Source organism: Sus scrofa, chromosome 15 (assembly GCF_000003025.6).
Source record: "Sus scrofa isolate TJ Tabasco breed Duroc chromosome 15, Sscrofa11.1, whole genome shotgun sequence".
Classification (NCBI taxonomy): Eukaryota; Metazoa; Chordata; class Mammalia; order Artiodactyla; family Suidae; genus Sus; species Sus scrofa.
The window spans coordinates 46963787-46984536 of NC_010457.5; the positions used below are offsets into that span (position 1 = coordinate 46963787).

Consider the following 20750-nt stretch of genomic DNA (forward strand, 5'->3'; position numbering starts at 1 on the left):
AGTGGGATGGACGGGGAGCTTGGGGTTGGTGGCACACTGTTACATTTAGAATGGATAAGCAATGAGGTCCTACTGTACAGCACAGGGAACTATATCCAATCTCTAGGGATAGACCATGATGGAAGGTAGTATGAGAAAAAGAATGGACATATATGTATGACTGAGTCACTTTGCTGTACAGCAGAAATTGGCACATTATAAATCAACTATATTTTAATTTAAAAAATAATAAATAACATAAAAAAGTTTAAGACATAGAGTTTGAAGAACCCTTCAACATTTCATGAGGCAGTCAGTGAAGGAGAGTGAGACCCCATTCACTCGAATCCACCTCACAGATTTATAACAGCTGGAAGAGATCACCATTTTTCATGTACAGTTACAAAAATAAAAAATAAAAAAATAAAAAATAAATAAAAGTTCAAGTTGAGCTAGAAGCTCTGTGCATCGAATATTGCTTTCTTTTTCAGAGGGGAAGTTCAAGTTCAGTCCTGCTTAGTAGATGTGAGTGAGAGTAACAGGAAGGACAGTGTTATTCCTCTCTCATTAAGGTTCTTGCTGAGTTTGTTGTCTGGTGGGCAACTTAGAGTCAACCAGCTGAAGCTCAGTGTGCTGATATAGAAGTGACGCTTGTAAGAGGGATTGTACCTTTACTTTAGAGAAAGATTTCAAAAAAAGAGAAAAAGAAATGCCTTCTAGAATTTTAAACACGACAGAGCAGGACTGTGTCCTTTCTGAACGGTGGCTGTGAAGGAAGACCAGTGAGCACTTCAAAACGACTGTCTATCCAGAGTTCCATGGTGGCTCCAGGAATGAGGATCCATCTTTGTCACTGCAGTGGCTCAGGTTTGATCTCTGGCCTGGGAACTTCCATATGCTGTAGGTACAGCCAAAAAAAAAAAAAAAAAATTTGCTGTCTAACTAATTTTCTAAAGCCAATGTAACTGGTCTTCTAGGTCCATAATATACTTCTCACATTATAAACCCACGGCAAGGTTTTTTGGGAATCAGAATTAACATATCATATTATATTAGTGTCATGTGTACAACATAGTGATTTGATATTTATATGCATTATGAAATGATCGCAATAAGTCTAGTAAGCATCTGTTACCATGCAAATTTCCAATATTATTGACTATATTCCCTATGCAATATATTTATTTTGTAGCTAGAAGTCTGTACCTCTTCATAAAAATAAAATGGGGATTTTGGTTTTTTTTTTTTTAAGGGCCACAACTGGGGCTTATGGAAATTCCCAGGCTAGGGGTCGAATTGGAGCTGTCAGCCGATGCCACAGCCACTGCAATACGGGATCTGAACCATATCTGCTCACAGCAACACTGGATCTTTAACCCACTGAGCAAGGCCAGGGATGGAACCCGAATCCTCAGGAATCCTAGTCAGGTTCATTACCACTGAGCCACCACGGGAACTCTGAAACTTGGTCTCTTCTTTGATCAAAAGGTTGATTTCTGGGAGTTCCCGTCGTGGCGCAGTGGTTAACGAATCCGACTAGGAACCATGAGGTTGCGGGTTCGGTCCCTGCCCTTGCTCAGTGGGTTAACGATCCGGCGTTGCCGTGAGCTGTGGTGTAGGTTGCAGATGCGGCTCGGATCCCGCATTGCTGTGGCTCTGGCGTAGGCCGGTGGCTACAGCTCCGATTCAACCCCTAGTCTGGGAACCTCCATATGCCGCGGGAGCGGCCCAAGAAATAGCAACAACAACAACAAAAGACGAAAAAAATAAAGAAAGAAAAAAAGAAAAGGTTGATTTCTGGAATTCCCGTCTTGACTCAGCAGTAACGAACCTGACTAGGATCCGTGAAGACAAGGGTTCCATCCCTGGCCTCCTCAGTGGGTTAAGGATTCGGCATGGCAGTGAGCTGTGGTGTAAGCCAGCAGCTGAAGCTCCAATTAGACCCCCTAGCCTGGGAAATTCCACATACCCATGCCGCAATATGGCCCTAAAAAGAAAGAAAAAAAAAAAAAAAAGGTTAATTTCTGCATTATTTGTCTTCACAAGGTTGCTAAGAATGAGATAAGTGAAAGTTCTTAGCTTTGATAAGGAATTGAGGTTATTTTTTTTTTTCTGTTCCATTGACTGCACTCTACTAAATGCTGACAGTCACACATCAGACTTTGTTTAAAAAAAAAAAAAGAGGAATTCACTCTCAGATATTCATTAACCTCCTGAGTATAAGCCCGGCCCACATCAAAGGGTGAGGTCTTAATCCTTTCAACTTTCTCTGTTACTAAACCTGTGACCTTTTAATAAAACCCAAAGGGACTGTACCTGAAGAAGATAAACAAGGCATTTTAATGGTACAATGTAAAACACCTCCGGCTGAGATTGTGGGTTTTTTTCCTTTGTCCTTCTTAGACGGTACCAACGTGTTTTTTTTTTTTTTTTCTTTAACTTTAGTTTCACTTTCAAGATTGCAGCAAACTTGCCACACTTCCCAGATGAAAACGACTGGAATTGGACTAAAGAAAAAAGGAATGGCCAGCTGTTGTCAGAGTAAATGAAGGTAAATATTTTAATCTCACTGGGATAGGCTCTCTCATATTTGGTAAAGCTAGAAGGCACGTTGGTTTTAGCATTCTTGGCTCTTTTTTTGATCTGGTGCTTGAGATCTAGTCAGAATCATTCAGCAAGGAGAGAAGAAAAGGGAGGTGAGATGGGTGGGGAGAACTCTATCCTAACTCAGAGGACAAGCGACAGTAATTAACAGTAATTAATGAACTTCTAATTAACGTGATAAATCATTTTATGCAGTGTTTTTTTTTTTTTTTTTTCCTTTGTGGTGTTCTATAACTGGGAAACATGTTTGGGAAGTGATGGAAATCAGTTTGCCACAGCCTTTTTAAAAAAAAAAATCACATTTTGTCTTAAAGATACAAAACCCCATGGGCTGAACAGAGTTTATCTCCTTTCTTGGCTGGAGAGGAGTTGGGAGCTGGCATTTTGTCATGGGCTTGACAAGGAGAAAACACTTCAGGTGTTCCTAGGTGTGAGAAAATGGCTTTCTTTGGCGTCAGAAAGGAAAATGGAGGAAGAGGAGACATGGAAAGATGTGCAGATGTGTAGAAAGGTCGGAAATCTGGATAAGTGAGACTCATGCAGTCTTGGTTTCAGGAATCTGCCTCCCAACTTTACATTAGGATTGCGTGTTAGTGTGTGTCTGCGTATAGGTTTATCTGCATACATTAGGGGAGAAATCCTGTGAACTTACAAACCAAACTGTACAAGCCAAACTGTCAATGTGATTGACTCTAAGCAGCCTGACTCCAGACAGCACATCCAACCATGATGCAACGTTGTCTTTCACTCGAACAATGAAATGTGTGAGTAATCTGCTTTTCATCTCTTTTAAGCCTGCTTTGTTTCTGTTACATTTCATGCAACATCAACTCTTCACTCTCATTTCATTCTCTCCCTGTGTTTTTGTTTGTTTCACTGAAGCACATTTCAGGATAACTTTTCACGCAGGTTGCCTAGAGATAAACTTTCTGAGTCTGTGCATATCTCAAGATAATTTTTAACCTCATCTTTAATCTTTCAGCTGGATATGAAATTCGGAGTTCGAAATTATTTCCCCTGAAAGTTTTGACAGCTTAGCATGATTGTTTTCTAGTGGCTCATATTGTTGATGAAAAGTTCTGCAGCTTTCCAGATCTTTCCTTTGGAAGTAATTGAACACATGTTCTCCTCAGAAGGTTTTAAAAAGGTTTTTTTTTTTTTTTTTTTTTTTAACATGTGAATGGTTACAGTTCTGAAGTTTCATAACATTCTGTGTATTTTTCCTTTTTCAGTCACCCTGCCTAGCATTTGATGAGTCTTGTCCATCAGGTGAAGTATATCTTCAGATCTGGGAATGAATATCTTTCAGTCCTTATGTGTTTTGTCAACGGCATAGTCCTTCTCAGTATTTCTGCTCTCTAACTACAACCCTTCCAGAAGAGGTAAACATCACCTAGACAAGTGAGGGGAATGTATTGCATACACTGTAATATGTTTGTTATATTATTTTAATATATGTGTTAGTTGGTAAATAGAGGTAGTACCCTTATGGTACTGGAGGAGAGGTTTAGGATTAGCCTTTACAGTTAGAAATGTAGCAACAGATTAGGTGAAATAAAAAATAACAGGACATAGGGAGTCTGGGGTTAATTGATGCAAACTATTGCATTTGGAGTGGATAAACAATGAGATCCTGCTGTATAGCACAGGGAACTATATTCAGTTACTTGTGATGGAACATGATGGAGGGTAATGTGTGACATATATGACAGGGCACTTTGCGGTACAATTGAGAGAACACTGTAATCAACTATAATGGAAAAAGTAAAAATGATTTTAAAAATTAAGGAAAAACGTGAAGAGAATGAGAAAATAGTATGATTAATTTCCTTATCTTTCTAATGGAAAGAAAATGCTTAAAGTCAGGAAATAGAACACAAGCATAGGGTTCCCATGGTGGCTCAGTGGGTTAAGAACTGGACTAGTATCCATGAGGATGTGGGTTCAATCCCTGGCCTCACTCAGTGGGTTAAGGATCCAGTGTTGCCACAAGCTGTGGTGTAGTTCGCAGATGTGGCTTGGATCCGATGTTGCCACAAGCTGTAGTGTAGTTCGCAGATGTGGCTTGGATCCGATGTTGCTGTGGCTGTGGTATAGACTGGCACGGCAACTCCCATTAGACCCCTAGTTTGGAAAATTCCATATGCTACCTAAAAAGAAAAAGGAAGAAGAAAGAAAGAAAGAAAGGAAGAGAGAGAGAGAGAGAGAGAGAGAAAGAAAGAAAGAGAGAGAGAGAGAGAGAGGGAGGGAGGGAACGAGGAAGAAAGGAAGGGAGAAAAGGAAAGGAAAGAAAAGAAGGGAAAAGAAAGGAAAGAAACATAAGCATGTTATTTAGGTTTGTGAAAATGACCATGAGAATTAAAAGTAGAAACTGTCAAGAGGTTTGCCTTGGAACATTGCTGCGGGAGTGGAGGTGAAGAGTGAGGAAGGAGGTTGTATGTTCCATTTGTTACTTTTTTGTGCTGATTTCCATTTGAAGTATTACCTGTTGACACATACTTGAATATCATAAAAGTTGTGAGTAGCGAGGTCACACAGTCACACTTGGTTTTGTATCTTATAAGGAATAAACTAATGCATATGAAGGCATATGCTATTAATGTTGCCCCTTACTTTTTATGTTTTTCTTTTATAAGGCAAAATCATGAGCAGGAGTTTGCCTTGTCATATCTACTCCTTTTGGGTACTGTTGCCCTTTTGGATACTGTATACAACTTCTACCAACAAATGTACTGTTAGACATGAAATAGCTGACTGCAGCCATCTGAAGTTGACTCAAATACCCGATGACCTCCCGGCAAATATAACAGTGTTGAATCTTACCCACAATCAACTCAGAAGATTACCACCTGCCAATTTTACAATATACAGCCAACTTACTACCTTGGATGGAGGATTTAACACCATCTCAAAGCTGGAGCCAGAATTGTGCCAAAGTCTCCCTTTGTTGGAAATTTTGAACCTCCAACACAATGAGCTCTCTCAGCTTTCTGATAAAACCTTTATCTTCTGCATGAATTTGATTGAACTCCATCTAATGTCCAACTCAATCCAGAAGATTCAAAATAATCCCTTTAAAAACCTGAAGGTAAGATGGAAATGAACATTTCCATGAATGCAATAAAAAACATGTTATCAAATGTCGTTTTCAAATCATTTCTTCACCTTTAGACTTCATATCTAATTATCAAGGTGAAGAATAAAAAATCTGATCTCCCCAAATGGCAGAGGGGGGACCCCACACACCAACACAGCCTTTGTGATTAGAAACATTTGCAAAAGAGAAAACATCATCTTAAATCGGTTTCAATCTTAATCTTAAAGAACTCTGCCAAACAAACAAAAATTAACGTTCTGTACTAGCCATGATGCAAAGTTTACATAACTACCAATATTGCTCAATATAAAAATCTTTTTTAAAATTTCATGAACAGCAACATTCTCCTCATACTTAAGAAAATATTTTTTCATCTTTTCTCTTGTTTAATTTCAAAGCTGTTGCATGTCACTATATGTTTGATTAACCACATGAATATTTCTTAGATCATAAATAATGCTTATATAAATCAGTAAATAAATTCTTATTATGAATATTCCTTATACTATGATATGTAAGCTTAAATCCTTTTATCTTGGTAAGAGGAATAAAGTGATACTTTGAAGTAAAAAATTAATCTTTATAGAAATGGTATTTTTATCACCACCAAGATTTTTTTTATTACTCTGATTATCAATTTTCTATAAAATTATAGAAATGTGACATTTTACTCTTCCATTATTTCTAATATTCATGTACATTTAGAAGAACTATTTTTGATGGCAAGATGGTAACTTATATACATATTTTTTCTCCTCAGAATTTAATCAAATTAGATCTATCTCATAATGGTTTATCATCTACTAAATTAGGAACGCAGCTCCAACTGGAAAATCTCCAAGAGCTTCTATTAGCAAATAATAAAATTTCTGCACTAAAACGTGAAGAACTTGATTTCCTTGGCAATTCTTCTTTAAAAAGATTAGAGTTGTCATCAAATCAAATACAAGAGGTAAGATAAAGATTTGTATGTTATACTTTTAAGTGTGGGCAGCCCCAAATTTTGTCAGGTGGAAAAGAACCTAGGAGTTCATGTTGTGGCTCAGCAGGTTAAGGACCCAGCATCTGTGAGGATGTGGGTTCCATTCCTGGCCCCACTCAGTGGGTTAAGGATCCGGTGTTGCTGAAAGCTGTGGAGTAGGTTGCAGACATGGCTGGGATCTAGTGTGGCTGTGGCTGTGGCTGTGGCTGTGGTGTAGGCAGGCAGTGCAGCTCTGATTCAACCCATAGACTGGGAACTTCCATGTGCTGCAGGTACAGACATTAGCAGGAAAAAAAGAATCTAAAGATAGAGGTAGTGAGGAGTTCCTGCTGTGGTGCAAGGGATTGGGGGCATCTTGGGAGCGCTTGAATGCAGGTTCGATCTCTGGCCTGACACAGTGGGTTAAGGATCCGATGTAGGCGCAGCTGAGGCTCAGGTAGCAACTGCATCTTGGATCTCATCGCTGGAGCATGCTGAGGGGGTGGCCAAAAAGGAAAAAAAAAAAAAAAAAAAAAAAAAAAAGGTCTAGTGAAAGTGGTGATAACCTTTATGATGTCTTCCAGAAATCCTTCACACTTACTGCTTGGGGCCATTGATATCATCCTCACAAGAAAGGGAGTTTGGTAGCAGTTGGGAGCTGGGGCTCTGCTCTCAAACAGAAGTGGGTTAAAAAAAAAAAAAAAAAGAAGTGGGTTAAAATCCTCCTTCCATTGTAGACGAGGACTTTGGCCTTGGGGAACTTATTTAATCTTTCTGGATCTAGCTTTCTTGACTGTAAAGTGGAAATAATACTGTCTATTGCACAAGATCCCTGGAAGAATTAAAATATATGATGGTTAAGAGCACAGGCTTTAGAGTCAGATGAGCTGACTCCCTTCTGGGTTTTTTATGTGTTGCTAATTATGTAATTAGGCACATTATTCAGTTCTCTCTGCTCCAGTGCTTGAGTTTTAAAATTGGTATAGTAATAACACTTCTCCATAGGCTTGTGTGACAAAGAATTTAGCACAGTGTCTGGCATATAGTAAGTGCTCAATAAATGGTAACTAGCATATTTTTACAAAAACCTTTTATAATGGGGTAAACTTAGCTAACCTTCCCTATTTGGATCCATGATCTCCATTTTTTTTTTTCAAACTTCTCTTATTTTTGCATAGTAGTGTGTCTGTATTTTATTCTTTTACAAACCAGAAATAAGAATACTAGGAATTCTTAATAAAATCAGACTTTTTTAAAGCTGTATTAGTCTTCAGACACAAAGATAGACTGAATGATATTATCCTGAGTAATAATTAAATATTTTATGCAAGCTACTCATGTTGATTTTTGAACAGCATTTTTAAGAACATTTATTGTAGGAATATACAAATAAATGTAAAGTATATAAATAATGAGGAGAAAAATAAAAATCATCCAAAAGCCCACAATCCAAGGACAATCATTTGAAGATATTTATCTCCAGCTTTTCTCCATGTAATAAAAGAAGAAACAGTAGCAGCTGAAATTAATAGAATATTTATGTGTCAGGCATTGTGACAAGTTCTTTGTGTGTGTGTGTGTGTGTGTGTGTGTGTGTGTGTGTGTGTGTGTGTATAGTCTTTTTAGGGCCAGACCTGTGGTATATGGAAGTTCCCAGGCTAGGGGTTGAATTGGAGCTGTAGCTGCTGGCCTACACCACAGCCACAGTAACGCCAGGTCCTTAACCCACTGTGCAAGGCCAGGGATTGAACCTGCATCCTCATGGATACTAGTCAGATTCGTTTCACTGAGCCACGATAGGAACACCATGTAAATATAATTTTATAAAGCCCTGTAATAAACTTAAACTTATTATCATTTTGCTCAAGAGTAAATTGAGATGAAGAAAGATTAAAGAACCCTGTCCAGAGTCTCATAGGTGACGGTCTGGTGACAGAACTGGGTTTCTGGCCATGTGAGACCAGGGGCCATGCTCTTAACCACTGTGCTGTGTTGTCTCTCTGAGGATGACAGTGGATCCTCCCTTTTAAAAAGTAAGATCATTTACATGTATACCTTCTTTTTTCTCGCATTATCATGCTCCATCATAAATGACTAGACATAGCTCCCAGTGCTACACAGCAGGATACCACTGCTAATCCATTCCAAAGACAGTAGTTTGCATCTATTAACCTCAAGCTCCCAATCATCTCACTACCCCCCACCCTTGGCAACCACAAGTCTATTCTCCAAGTCATGATTTTCTTTTCTGTGGAAAGGTTCATTTGTGCCTTTATATTAGATTCCAGATATAGGTGATATCATATGGTAGTTGTCTTTCTCTTTCTGACTTACCTCACTCAGTATGAGAGTCTCTAGTTTCATCCATGTTGCTGCAAGTGGCATTATTGCGTTCTTTTTGATGGATGAGTAGTATTCCATTGTGTATGTATACGACATCTTCCTAATCCAATCGTCTGTTGATGGACATTTGGGTTGTTTCCATGTCTTGGCTGTTGCAAATAGTGCTGCAATGAACACGTGGGTGCGTGTGTATCTTTCAAGGAAAGTTTTGTCTGGATAGATGCCCAAGAGTGGGATTGCTGGGTCATATGCTAGTTCTATATATAGTTTTCTAAGGTACCTCCATACTGATCTCCATAGTGGTTGTACCAGCTCACATTCTCACCAACAGTGCAGGAGGGTTCCCTTTTCTCCACAGCCCCTCCAACATTTGTTATTTGTGGACTTTTTAATGATAGCCATCCTGACTGGTGTGAGGTGATATCTCGTGGTAGTTTTGATTTGCATTTCACTAATAATCAGGGATGTTGAGCATTTTTTCATGTGCTTGTTGGCCATCTGTATATCTGCCTTGCAGAAATGTCTCTTCAGGTCTTTTGCCCATTTTTCAATTGGGTTGTTGGCTTTTTTGCTGTTGAGTTGTATAGTTGTTTTTATATTTTAAAGATTAAGCTCTTGTCATGCATCATTTGAAACCATTTTTTGCCATTCTGTAAGTTGTCTTTTTGTTTTCTTTTTGGTTTCCCTTACTGTGCAAAAAGCTTGTCAGTTTGACTAAGTCCCATTGGTTTATTTTTGCTTTTATTTCTGTTGCTTTGGGAGACTGACCTGAGAAAATATTTGTAAGGTTGATGTCAGAGAATGTTTTGCCTATGTTCTCTTCTAGGAGTTTGATGGTGTCCTGTCTTATATTTAAGTCCTTAAGCCATTTTGAATTTGTTTTTGTGCATGGTGTGAGGGTGTATTCTAGTTTCATTGATTTGCATGCAGCTGTCCAGGTTTCCCAGCAACATTTGCTGAAAAGACTGTCTTTTTCCCATTTTATGTTCTTGCCTCCTTTGTCAAAGATTAATTGACCATAGGTGTCCAGGTTTATTTCTGGGTTCTCTATTCTGTTCCATCAGTCTGTCTGTCTGTTTTGGTACCAGTACCACACTGTCTTGATGACTGTGGCTTTGTAATATTGCCTAAAGTCTGGGAGAATTATGCCTCCTGCTTGGTTTTTGTTCCTCAGAATTGCTTTGGCAATTCTGGGTCTTTTGTGGTTCCATATAAATTTTTGGATTGTTTGTTCTAGTTCTGTGAAAAATGTCATGGGTAATTTGATAGGGATTGCATTGAATCTGTAGATTGCGTTGGGTAGTATGACCATTTTTACAATATTAATTTTTCCAACCCAGGAGCATGGAATATCTTTCCATTTCTTTACATCCTCTTTAATTTCCTTGATTAAAGTTTTATAGTTCTCAGCATATAAGTCTTTTACCTCCTTGATCAGGTGTATTCCCAGGTATTTGATTTTTGGGGGGTGCAATTTTAAAAGGTATTGTATTTTTGTATTCCTTTTCTAATATTTCAATGTGAGAAAAATATGTATACATGTAAGTGTAACTTGGTCACCATGCTGTACAGTAGAAAATTGACAGAACACTGTAAACCAGGTATAATGGAAAAAAATAAAAATCATAATATTAAAAGTTAAAAAAATAAAAAATAAAAGTAATATATTGTGACAATCCACCATGTCATTAAGAATTATTCAAAAACTTAAATTTAGTGACTGCACAATAATCCTATCATATGTTTTACCATAATTATTCTTATCACTTCCTGCTTTGCATTTTGACTCACCTTACTTATTATAAAGCACACTTTTCTTCCATATTTCTGTCATTTCTTCCATTAGTCCTAACATCACCCACATGACAGTAGAAAGACTCTCCTGGTAGCCTTAATCCCTATTCTCTCTGGATTCCTTCTCTCCTGCCTTTTGCTGTCTTTCCCAGCACTGAATCCCAGAGCAGCCCAGGCTTCCACTGAGGGAATGGGCGCCAGAGTGGAAGGGAGCTGACAACACATAAGGAAATAAAGTCAGGAGAAAACCTTAGCAGGAAGACACAGGGGAGCACTGAAGCTCAGAGTCACAGGAAGGAAAATGCATATCAATGTTTTGTGATAAAATCCACCTATTCATTCCAGGATGTTCACTGAGAACAGTGGTCACCAAGAGAGAAACAGGATCTGTCCCAGAGGTGGCTTTACAAATAACTTATTAATTACAATTATACTCGGTATGAGGAAGTAAGAGTCCCAGAAGCCTTAACCGAGACTAGGAGATCAGGGAAGACCCTCTGAAGAGGTGGCATCTAAGCTGAGTCAGGGATGCTGAATAGAAGCTAGCCAGTGGCCAGGGGAGGCAAGGGCTAGAGCAGCAGGGGAGGGACACACGGGGATGGAGAAAAGACCCAGAGGAGGTGGGAAAGAGGAGAGGGTATTGAGTAAAGAATTGTGCTTAAACTTTTCAAGGGCCATACAGACTCCATTGTATTTTAGTTACTAACCTCTTTTTCCATCCCACTCTTAGTTCTCTCCAGGGTGTTTTCATGCCATTGGAAAATTATTTGGCCTCTCTCTGAACAATGTCAAACTGAGCCCCAGTCTGACAGAGAAACTTTGCTTAGAATTATCCAACACAAGCATTGAGAATCTATCCCTGAGCAACATCCAGCTGTACAAAACCAGCAACACGACTTTCTTTGGACTAAAGCAGACAAACCTCAGCATGCTTGATCTTTCCCATAACAGCTTAAGTGTGATTGGTAATGATTCCTTTGCTTGGCTTCCACATCTGAAATATTTCTTTCTGGAGTATAACAATATAGAGCGTTTGTCTTCTCGCTCTCTTTATGGGCTTTCCAATGTGAAATACCTGAATCTGAGACGATCTTTTACTAAACAAAGCATTTCCTTGGCTTCACTTCCCAAAATAGAGGACTTTTCCTTTCAATGGCTAAAATCTTTGGAGTATCTCAACATGGAAGATAACAACTTTCCAGGCATAAAAGGAATACTTTCACAGGATTGATAAAGCTGAAAAGTTTAAGTCTATCCAACTCCTTCTCAAGTTTGCGAACTTTAACAAATGAAACATTTATATCACTCGCTGATTCTCCTCTTCTCATACTCAACCTAACCAAAAATAAAATCTCAAAAATAGAGAGTGGTGCTTTTTCTTGGTTGGGCCACCTAAAGGTACTTGACCTCGGCCTTAATGAAATTGGGCAAGAACTCACAGGACAGGAATGGAGAGGTCTAAAAAATATTGTTGAAGTCTACCTTTCCTACAACAGATACCTAGAGTTGACTACCGACTCTTTCGCCTTGGTTCCAAGCCTTCAACAACTGATGCTCCGAAGGGTGGCCCTTAGAAACATGGATTGCTCCCCTTCACCTTTTCACCCTCTTTTTAACTTGACCATTTTGGATCTAAGTAACAACAATATAGCCAACATAAATGATGAACTGTTGAAGGGTCTTGAGAAACTACAAATTCTGGATTTGCAGCATAACAATTTAGCACGGCTCTGGAAACACGCAAACCCTGGCGGTCCTGTTCAGTTTCTGAAGGGCCTTTCTCACCTCCACATCCTTAACTTAGAGTCTAATGGCTTTGATGAAATCCCAGCAGATGCCTTCAGGGACTTATCTGAATTGAAGAGCATTGATTTAGGATTGAATAATTTAAACATCCTTCCACCATCTGTCTTTGATAATCAAGTGTCTCTGAAGTCATTAAGCCTTCAGAAGAATCTCATAACGTCAGTCAAGAAGACTGTTTTTGGACCTGCATTCCAGAAGTTGAGTAATTTAGATATGCGCTTCAATCCGTTTGACTGTACGTGTGAAAGCATTGCCTGGTTTGTTAGTTGGATTAATAGTACTCACACCAACATCTCTGAATTATCCAGCCATTACCTCTGCAATACTCCACCTCAATATCATGGTCTCCCAGTGATTCTTTTTGATACATCACCCTGCAAAGACAGTGCCCCATTTGAACTCTTTTTCATGATAACTGCCAGTATGCTACTGATTTTTATCTTTATTATACTGCTCATCCATTTCGAAGGCTGGCGGATATCTTTTTATTGGAATGTTTCAGTGCATCGAGTTCTTGGTTTCAAAGAAATAGACAAGCAGCCAGAGCAGTTTGAATATGCAGCATATATAATTCATGCCTATAAAGATAGGGATTGGGTCTGGGAACACTTGCCCCAATGGAAGAAAAAGATGAAACTCTCAGATTTTGTCTGGAAGAAAGGGACTTTGAGGCAGGTGCCCTTGAACTTGAAGCAATTGTTAATAGCATCAAAAGGAGCAGAAAAATTATTTTTGTCATAACACAACATCTACTGAAAGATCCATTGTGCAAAAGGTAGGTGAACCCTGTGAAATCTGAAGTGTGTTCTTGTTTTTAAATTGAGCTTTCATAATATTACTAACATTATTGCTCACTACCCAAAGAATTTTAAAAAATTAAGAAAAAACATAACCTGGTTTTTAGTGACAGATTAAAGTTAACTATAAGGGGAATTTTAGATTTTAGAGCTTTTGGCTATTAAAAATTATGTATTGACATATAATTAATAATTTTTTTAAACTTAGATTCAAGGTGCACCATGCAGTTCAGCAAGCTATTGAACAAAATCTGGATTCCATTATACTGATCTTTCTTGAGGAGATTCCAGATTATAAACTGAACCATGCACTCTGTTTGCGAAGAGGAATGTTTAAATCTCACTGCATCTTGAACTGGCCCGTGCAGAAAGAACGGATAAATGCCTTTCATCACAAACTGCAAGTAGCACTTGGTTCCAGAAATTCAGTACATTAAGTTTATTTAGAGATTAAAGGAGTAATTTTCCTAATTTAAAAAAGTTCCATGGTAAACTTGCATTTTACTTGACAATAATGTAAATCTACTTTTTCATATCTATAGGTAAGAGTATATTATATTACATCTCTTCTAGGGAAATTGATCTCCCTAATTAAGGCTTTTTATTACCAATTAACTTCATTTAACCCAAAATAAACATATAAGAATATCCTTTACTGATGAATACACAATTGTTTACTGAGGCTTATGGGAAAAAAAAGTTTCAAAATACTCCTCATTTAAAGAAACGTTAGAATTATATGAAGATTTGTGACTATTATATTGGGGTTTTGTCTGGAGGTACTCAGAATAAAATATAACCATATTAATAGGTACAATTTTTTTCAGTTGTGAGAAAGTAAAATATACCTTCATATTTTTATTTTTAATTTTTTTATTATTATTATTATTATTTTGGTCTTTTCAGGGCCTCACCCACGGCATATGGAAGTTCCCAGGCTAGGGGTGGAATGGGAGCTATAACTGCTGGCCTACACCACAGCCACAGCAATGCAGGATCTGAGCCACGTGTGCGACCTACACCACAGCTCATGGTAACGCCAGATCCTTAACCCACTGAGTTAGGCCAGGGATTTAACCCTCCTCCTTATGGATACTAGTCAGATTCATTACTGCTGAGCCACAACAGGAACTGCCTACCCTCCTATTTTAAAAAGTTTCATCACAGTAATTTCCAGTTGAAGTGCTTTGTATTCTAGTGGTGCCTGTCGCACTGTTGGTTTTGTTAAATGTTAAATGCCGTTTTAATATACACACTCAAGGCAGGAAACATTTACACTTCCTTTGGTCATTGAATGAAATAAATATTTTAATAATATTTATGTTTTTCTGATATTTGGCTCTACGGCCATATAAGAAACAATTCTTTTAACCCAAGTGTTGTAGAAAGGCCCACTTCCTGAGGGTTAATTAGTAGGTTGGCTTTGTGGAAACAAAATGTTGCCTTCCCTTGGTCACAGACTCAGGAGATGGCCCTACTCAAATCACTGGGTTCCACTGGGATTTTTCGACTGCTGATCTTGAAAATCATGGTGATAAACAAAAGCTTAGCTCTTTCCATATCATTAGTGATGACAAGTCTGGCAAAATACATTCACAGAGAATATTTTATTGTACTATAAAGGAGAATGTTGTGTGCCAATTCATCCTTATGACTGTTTCTGTTTTATTTTGGTTCTACAATAAAAGAGTCTAATTATTGAAAATAGATGTGAATAGCTTTTTAAAGTCTTTATACTTCTAGTATTCAAATATAAGGGAGAGTTGAAATGATAATGTTGAGATAATTTCTATACTTGAAGCACTCACTTCTCTGCCAGGTTAAGGGAGCATTTGAGATGTCACGTTTTGGAACTTTGATTTAAACAGTTCAGTATCCTCGGGACTAAGTTCACATAATCCTAAAAAAAAAAGTCATACCCATTGTACTGCTGGTTTCAAGACTCTATGGTCTCCTCACCACATGAGTATGTGGAGAACTTTTTTCACTCTCATATTATACACGGCCCTCACACTGGAGACATTTGTTTTATAGCTTTTCGGGTTAAGATTTGTTTTCTAATGGTGAAATAATCTTGTTTTATTTGGGCATCATAAAATAAAAATCACAATCGCTTTTTTCTTGATGCATTTTATGTGTTATCTATCAATAGTCTCAACTTCATTAAAACATTTCTATGATGATGATGATGAGTTTATCAATATATTATCAGTTTGTGAAAAACAGCAGGAAGCGATTTGGCTTTGTTTCTCTTGTTTATTTGCTTGTAAGGTAATTGACCAAATAGGCACAATTTAAAATGACTTCAAATGTCATTTTTAAAAAGTTCCTTAATATTTAAGAGGTTAGATACACAAAGGATGGCCTGTTTAACGGAATATGAGTAAAACTAATACAAGGTGTAAGGCTTGCCTTGTGTTTGACCTACACAGGAAGCGACATGCTCAACCTCTGCAGGCTGTCCTTTCTAATTGTTCTCAGAGGAGAACATCTCCCTTGGGTTCAAGACAAAGGGAGTGCAGAAAAGGATGTTTGTCTGACCTATTTAATTTCCACACGTGAATTGACTTGTCTGAATGCTCCCAGGATGTCATCATGTACTCTGTTCATCCCAATTCCTTCCTGTTTTCACTTTCAAAAGAAAACCCAGAGTATCAACAATATGAAGTTTAAAATACATCTAGGTTCTTAGAATTTTACCTAAAAATGATACCTTTTTAGGCTGTGATAAGAAGTAGATGTAATCAATTTGTTAGTGAGAGGGGGGTTCTTGTGCCATTTATTTAACAATGTTTACTTTTCCAAAGGTCTACCTTAGATTATTTGTGAAAGGGTCTCAATAGGTGATCATTAGAAAATGTAAGGCTCTTCCAAATCAAGAACACAAAATATATTTCTTGAAATCTAGAGAGCCAGTGGCATCAGAGATCTTTTGGGGGTGATGGAAATGTTTTAAAGTTGGATTGTGGCAGTTATTTCACAACTATGTGCATTTACTAAAAATTGCTAAATCATACACTTAAAACAGGTGAATTTTTTTGGCCACACCCCTGGCATATGGAAGCTCTCAGGCCAGGGATTCAATAAAGCTTCAGCTGTGACTTATGCCACAGCAGTGGCAACACTGGATCCTTACTCTCTACACAACAGCAGGGACTCCTATGTGAATTTTTGGTATGTAAATTATATATTAATAAAGATGTTAAAAATATTATTCATTGAGGATCTAGGTACATGTGCCTAGCCCTGTGCTAAGCAATATGGGATACAATTGGATATGAGATACAAAGTTGAAGAAAATGGGGCAATAGGAGTTAGGGTGGGAAGAGCTTGTCAAAGGTGGGCTGGACAAAGAAGGCTCCATGGAAGGCTCAGACCTTTCAAAGTGGGTAGTATTTGGGTGGGTGAGGAGGAAGATGGCAGAGTGATTTATAAGATGGAAGGGAGGGAGACATGAACTTGATGTTGGAAGACAGTGGGGATACTGCAGAGGATGGAATCATGCTGCGGAGGGCATGGCCGAGGAGTTTAGGTTCAAGAAGTTAGGTATTTTGAAATTGTAACTTTAAGGGTTTCTATTAAAAAACCAAAAATTATAATAAAATTCCCTCTTGGGGTCCATAACTTGGATTTATGGGACATCTAGTTGAATAGAGAAGCATAACTTATAACTCCACAGTCCAAACAGCAGGCTTAGACTCACATAACAGAAGGGGATTTGAAGCATTTATTTTTTTCCCAATAAATATATAAATCTGTATTAAAATAGCAAAGCATAACAATCAGTTGATCATTAGTTACTAATTACACCAGGTGATATGTTAGCCATTCTTAGCTCTTGCAACTCTCTCCCTTTGATCCATCTTTCCGTCCAAGGGAGAAGCAGATTCTGTTTCATGACTTTCCCCCACCAGTTTAACAAACAAGCCATTGTATCCACTGGGCAGGAGTCAGGGCACTTTTCAATGGTGGAACTTTTCCATTCTATATGAGAATTTCTGGGAAACCTGTTTTGAATTCTTAGCTCATTTTTTCGTTAAGTCAGTTCCCCAGCAAACAGATTCTGAGATGGAAATTTACATGAAGCAGGTTAAGGGAGTGCTCAGACTTACAAGGGAGAGAGATAAGCTGAATCAGGAGCACAGAGATTGATAAGTTGTGGTGCAATTGCAATTGAGGCCTTAGCAGACCCCATGGGGAGCTCTGGAGCAGGAATGGCCCTGCAGCGTTAAGGCTAATCTAGGCCAAGGGGCTAGACCGCTATACTCTCACATCAGCCAGTCAACGTATACAGACAACCCCAGGAAAGAAGTGTGATCTGAGCAAAAAGCTTTGCCACAAAGCAATTCCAAAGAAGGGCTTGGTTGTGAAACACTGGAAGCTAATGCTCTGGACAGCTCAAAGAATAGGTGCCAGGTCCTTGAAGGGGTGAGTTTGGTGGTTCACTACAGCATCCACTACACCTTTAAGATATTTAAAGTTTGGTTGGTTTCTTTAAGCACTTCTGCAAGCTTGCAGCTATTTTTATTTATTAAAAATAAAGTCCCAGGAGTTCCAATCATGGTACAGTGGAAACAAATCTGACTAGGAACCATGAGGTTGCAGGTTCGATCCCTGGCCTCCCTCATTGGGTTAAGGATCTGGCGTTGCTATGAGCTGTGGTGTAGGTCACAGATTCGGCTCAGATCCCATGTTGCTGTGGCTCTGGTGTAGGCCGGTGGCTACAGCTCCAATTAGACCCTTAGCCTGGGAATTTCCACATGCCTCGGGTGCGGCCCTAAAAAGACAAATAAATAAAAAAATAAAAGTCCCAGAAATTATCAATCTACCCTGATCTATGGATTTCGAAGAGGCAAAAAGAAGTAAACCAACTCAAGCTCTGGAGCTCACAGAGGACGATATTAAGAGAATGGCATTGTCTCCCCCTCGTCATGTTAAGTTTCAGAGTGTTAGCGGTGTAGCTATATTTGTTCAGTCCAATCAAGATGAAGAAGAAATGAAAGAATTTCTTATTTTACTCTCACTGGTACTCCAGTCTAGTCAACTCCTGTGGAATCCTTCTTCACTATACCACCCACCCTCTCCCTGCCCCACCACACCAGGCAGAATGAGTCACTTCACTACTTATGCATCCATAGTATTTTTTTTTTTCTTTTTTCTTTCTTTTTTTTTTTTTTTTTTTTTTTTTTTGCTTTTAGGGCCGCACCTGGGCATATGGAGGTTCCCAGGCTAGGGGTCTAATCAGAGCTACAGCTGCTGGCCTACACCACAGCCACAGCAATGCCAGATCAGAGCCACATCTGTGACCTACACCACAGTTCATGGCAACACTCTATTGTTAGCCCACTGATTGAGGCCAGCAATTGAACCTGGATTGTCCTCATGGATACTAGTCGGGTTCATTACTGCTGAGCCACAATGGGAACTCCAGCATCCGTATATTTTATTCAAACGCTTAGTCCAACTATATGTTGGGTTCTGCACACTATTTAGATCTGACTCCACCCTGGTTCCCAGAATATGAGCAACTTGAATACAGAGAGCTTCATCTTATCCATCTTGGTATCCTTGATATCTAGAAGAATGACTGGAGCATAGCAATTTTTCAAACAAGATTCTTCTGAAAAGTAAATGTTAAATTGGTGTTGTGGCAGTGGACAGAGAAAGGAAATAGACATATAAGGATTTTTTCTTTTTTTTAATGTATTTTGCCATCAGGAAATTTTGTATTGGGTAGTTCTGTTTCTGGAGGGAAAACGAACGAGAATCTGAATGTTCCAAATTTCCTCCAGCATCCTCTAACTCTGCAATATATATTCCAAAAACATGCCAGAACCCCATATAGGAATGGTGTAAGGAGTGCCAGGTCCCCACTTAGACAAAACCTTAGTTTACTTTCTAAGTTTTCTCATGGTCTTCTCTTTCTGTTCATGCTTCATCTCCAGTCATTTCCTCATGTTTATGTAGTGCCTGACACATAGTAAGTAAGCAGTCACAAAAATGCTTGTGGATTGGATGAGAAAAGGATTAAGTGAATGAATATACCGTGAACTTCAGTTACCCAGAGCTACCTGCAGTTTTCCCAAACATGCCTTGCCCTTTCAAACTTTTCAAATCCTTACATAAGTGTGGTTCTGCTTTCACTGCTGTCCTATCTCGTCTTTCTTGGCTGATTTTGGCCATTTCAAGGGTTAGATCGGGTTATCAGCTTCTCCTATAGGAGATTTAACTCTTGACTCAAGCCAGACTTAAACCTTGAAATTCATAGCCTTCCTAAACACACCTCTTCTGTAGGACTTTAACCCCGTCCATAAACATAAACTTATAAACTCTCAGAGCGCCGGAGAGTCTAAAGAGGCTGTAACCTTAAGATCTCCCGCTAGGAGAAAGGGCTTTGCATTGGCTGTGGCCTTGGAGGGGGCTTTCAGGTGGGGCGACTTTTCTCTGGTCTGTCTGTTTGCCATAGATAACCTTTCAGTGTAAGGGGATTAGAGAGCTATTCTTCTGCTGGGGTTGTTTTGGTGTGAAGCCGTCTCACGTGGGATAAACACAGAGTCAGATGAGATCGTCCTTCCTCAGAGAAACCCGGTTACCTAAGCAGTGGTAAGAAACAGAGGTTCCCTCTAGACGTCCCTGATAACGGTTCCACCTTCCCGGCCTGGCAGCATCGTGATTCTGCAGCCTCTTCTGATGTAACCTGTCTCTGGTGGTTCACAGGGCATTCCCCAGCTCCCAGTATCAATCCCAGCCCAGAAGAGAGTGGAACATCCCTCCCTGGCACCATACCCACACTCATTAGGGGGCACCTGGTGATTTCTGAACAGAATAGCAGTCTACAAAGGGAAGACAGCATTTAAAGGATGGGCCAGGGCTGTGGTTAGGAAACTGAAGTTCATGTGAATCTTGGCATAATAGGCATTGAGGATCGCACCTCTGCATAAATTCCAGGAGGAGCCATCAGACACACGTCAAACTTTCAGGGTAGACTAACCAATTACATCATATACCCCCCATCTTCCTTCTCTCCCTCTTACTTTTCTTTTTATCTACCTTCAGTCTCCTTTTTTTCCCCTCTCTGTTCTCCCTGAATTATGCCCCACCATGGAAGCATGCTTAGCAGAAAAACACAAACATTAAAAAAAAAAAAAAAACTCTTAGGAATTTTTATCATCCCCTCCATTGATCTAAAGGACTATACCCTAGAGCAGAGGAGCTAAGCTGCTTGGCCATTTGTATTACTCCTGAGTTTGTAAATACTGAAAGGCATTCTTTTGGGGAGAAAAAGTAAGAGAAAAGGTCAGTGGGCTCAGGTGGGGAAAAGGCTTTATTTCATGTCCAGGCATCACTCTTGTCTTGGCCATAGTTAGAG

At 39.0% G+C, this 20750-nt stretch overlaps 1 protein-coding gene across 1 annotated transcript; it reads left to right on the forward strand.

The window, feature by feature from the left end:
- Positions 2476-13988, forward strand: TLR3 (toll like receptor 3). The gene is given in 8 exon segments (NM_001097444.1): positions 2476-2529; positions 3816-3965; positions 5220-5671; positions 6441-6632; positions 11509-11986; positions 11989-13193; positions 13196-13359; positions 13590-13988. Coding segments are annotated over 6 exon segments (2712 nt in total). The 5' UTR covers positions 2476-2529; positions 3816-3965; positions 5220-5227; the 3' UTR covers positions 13819-13988.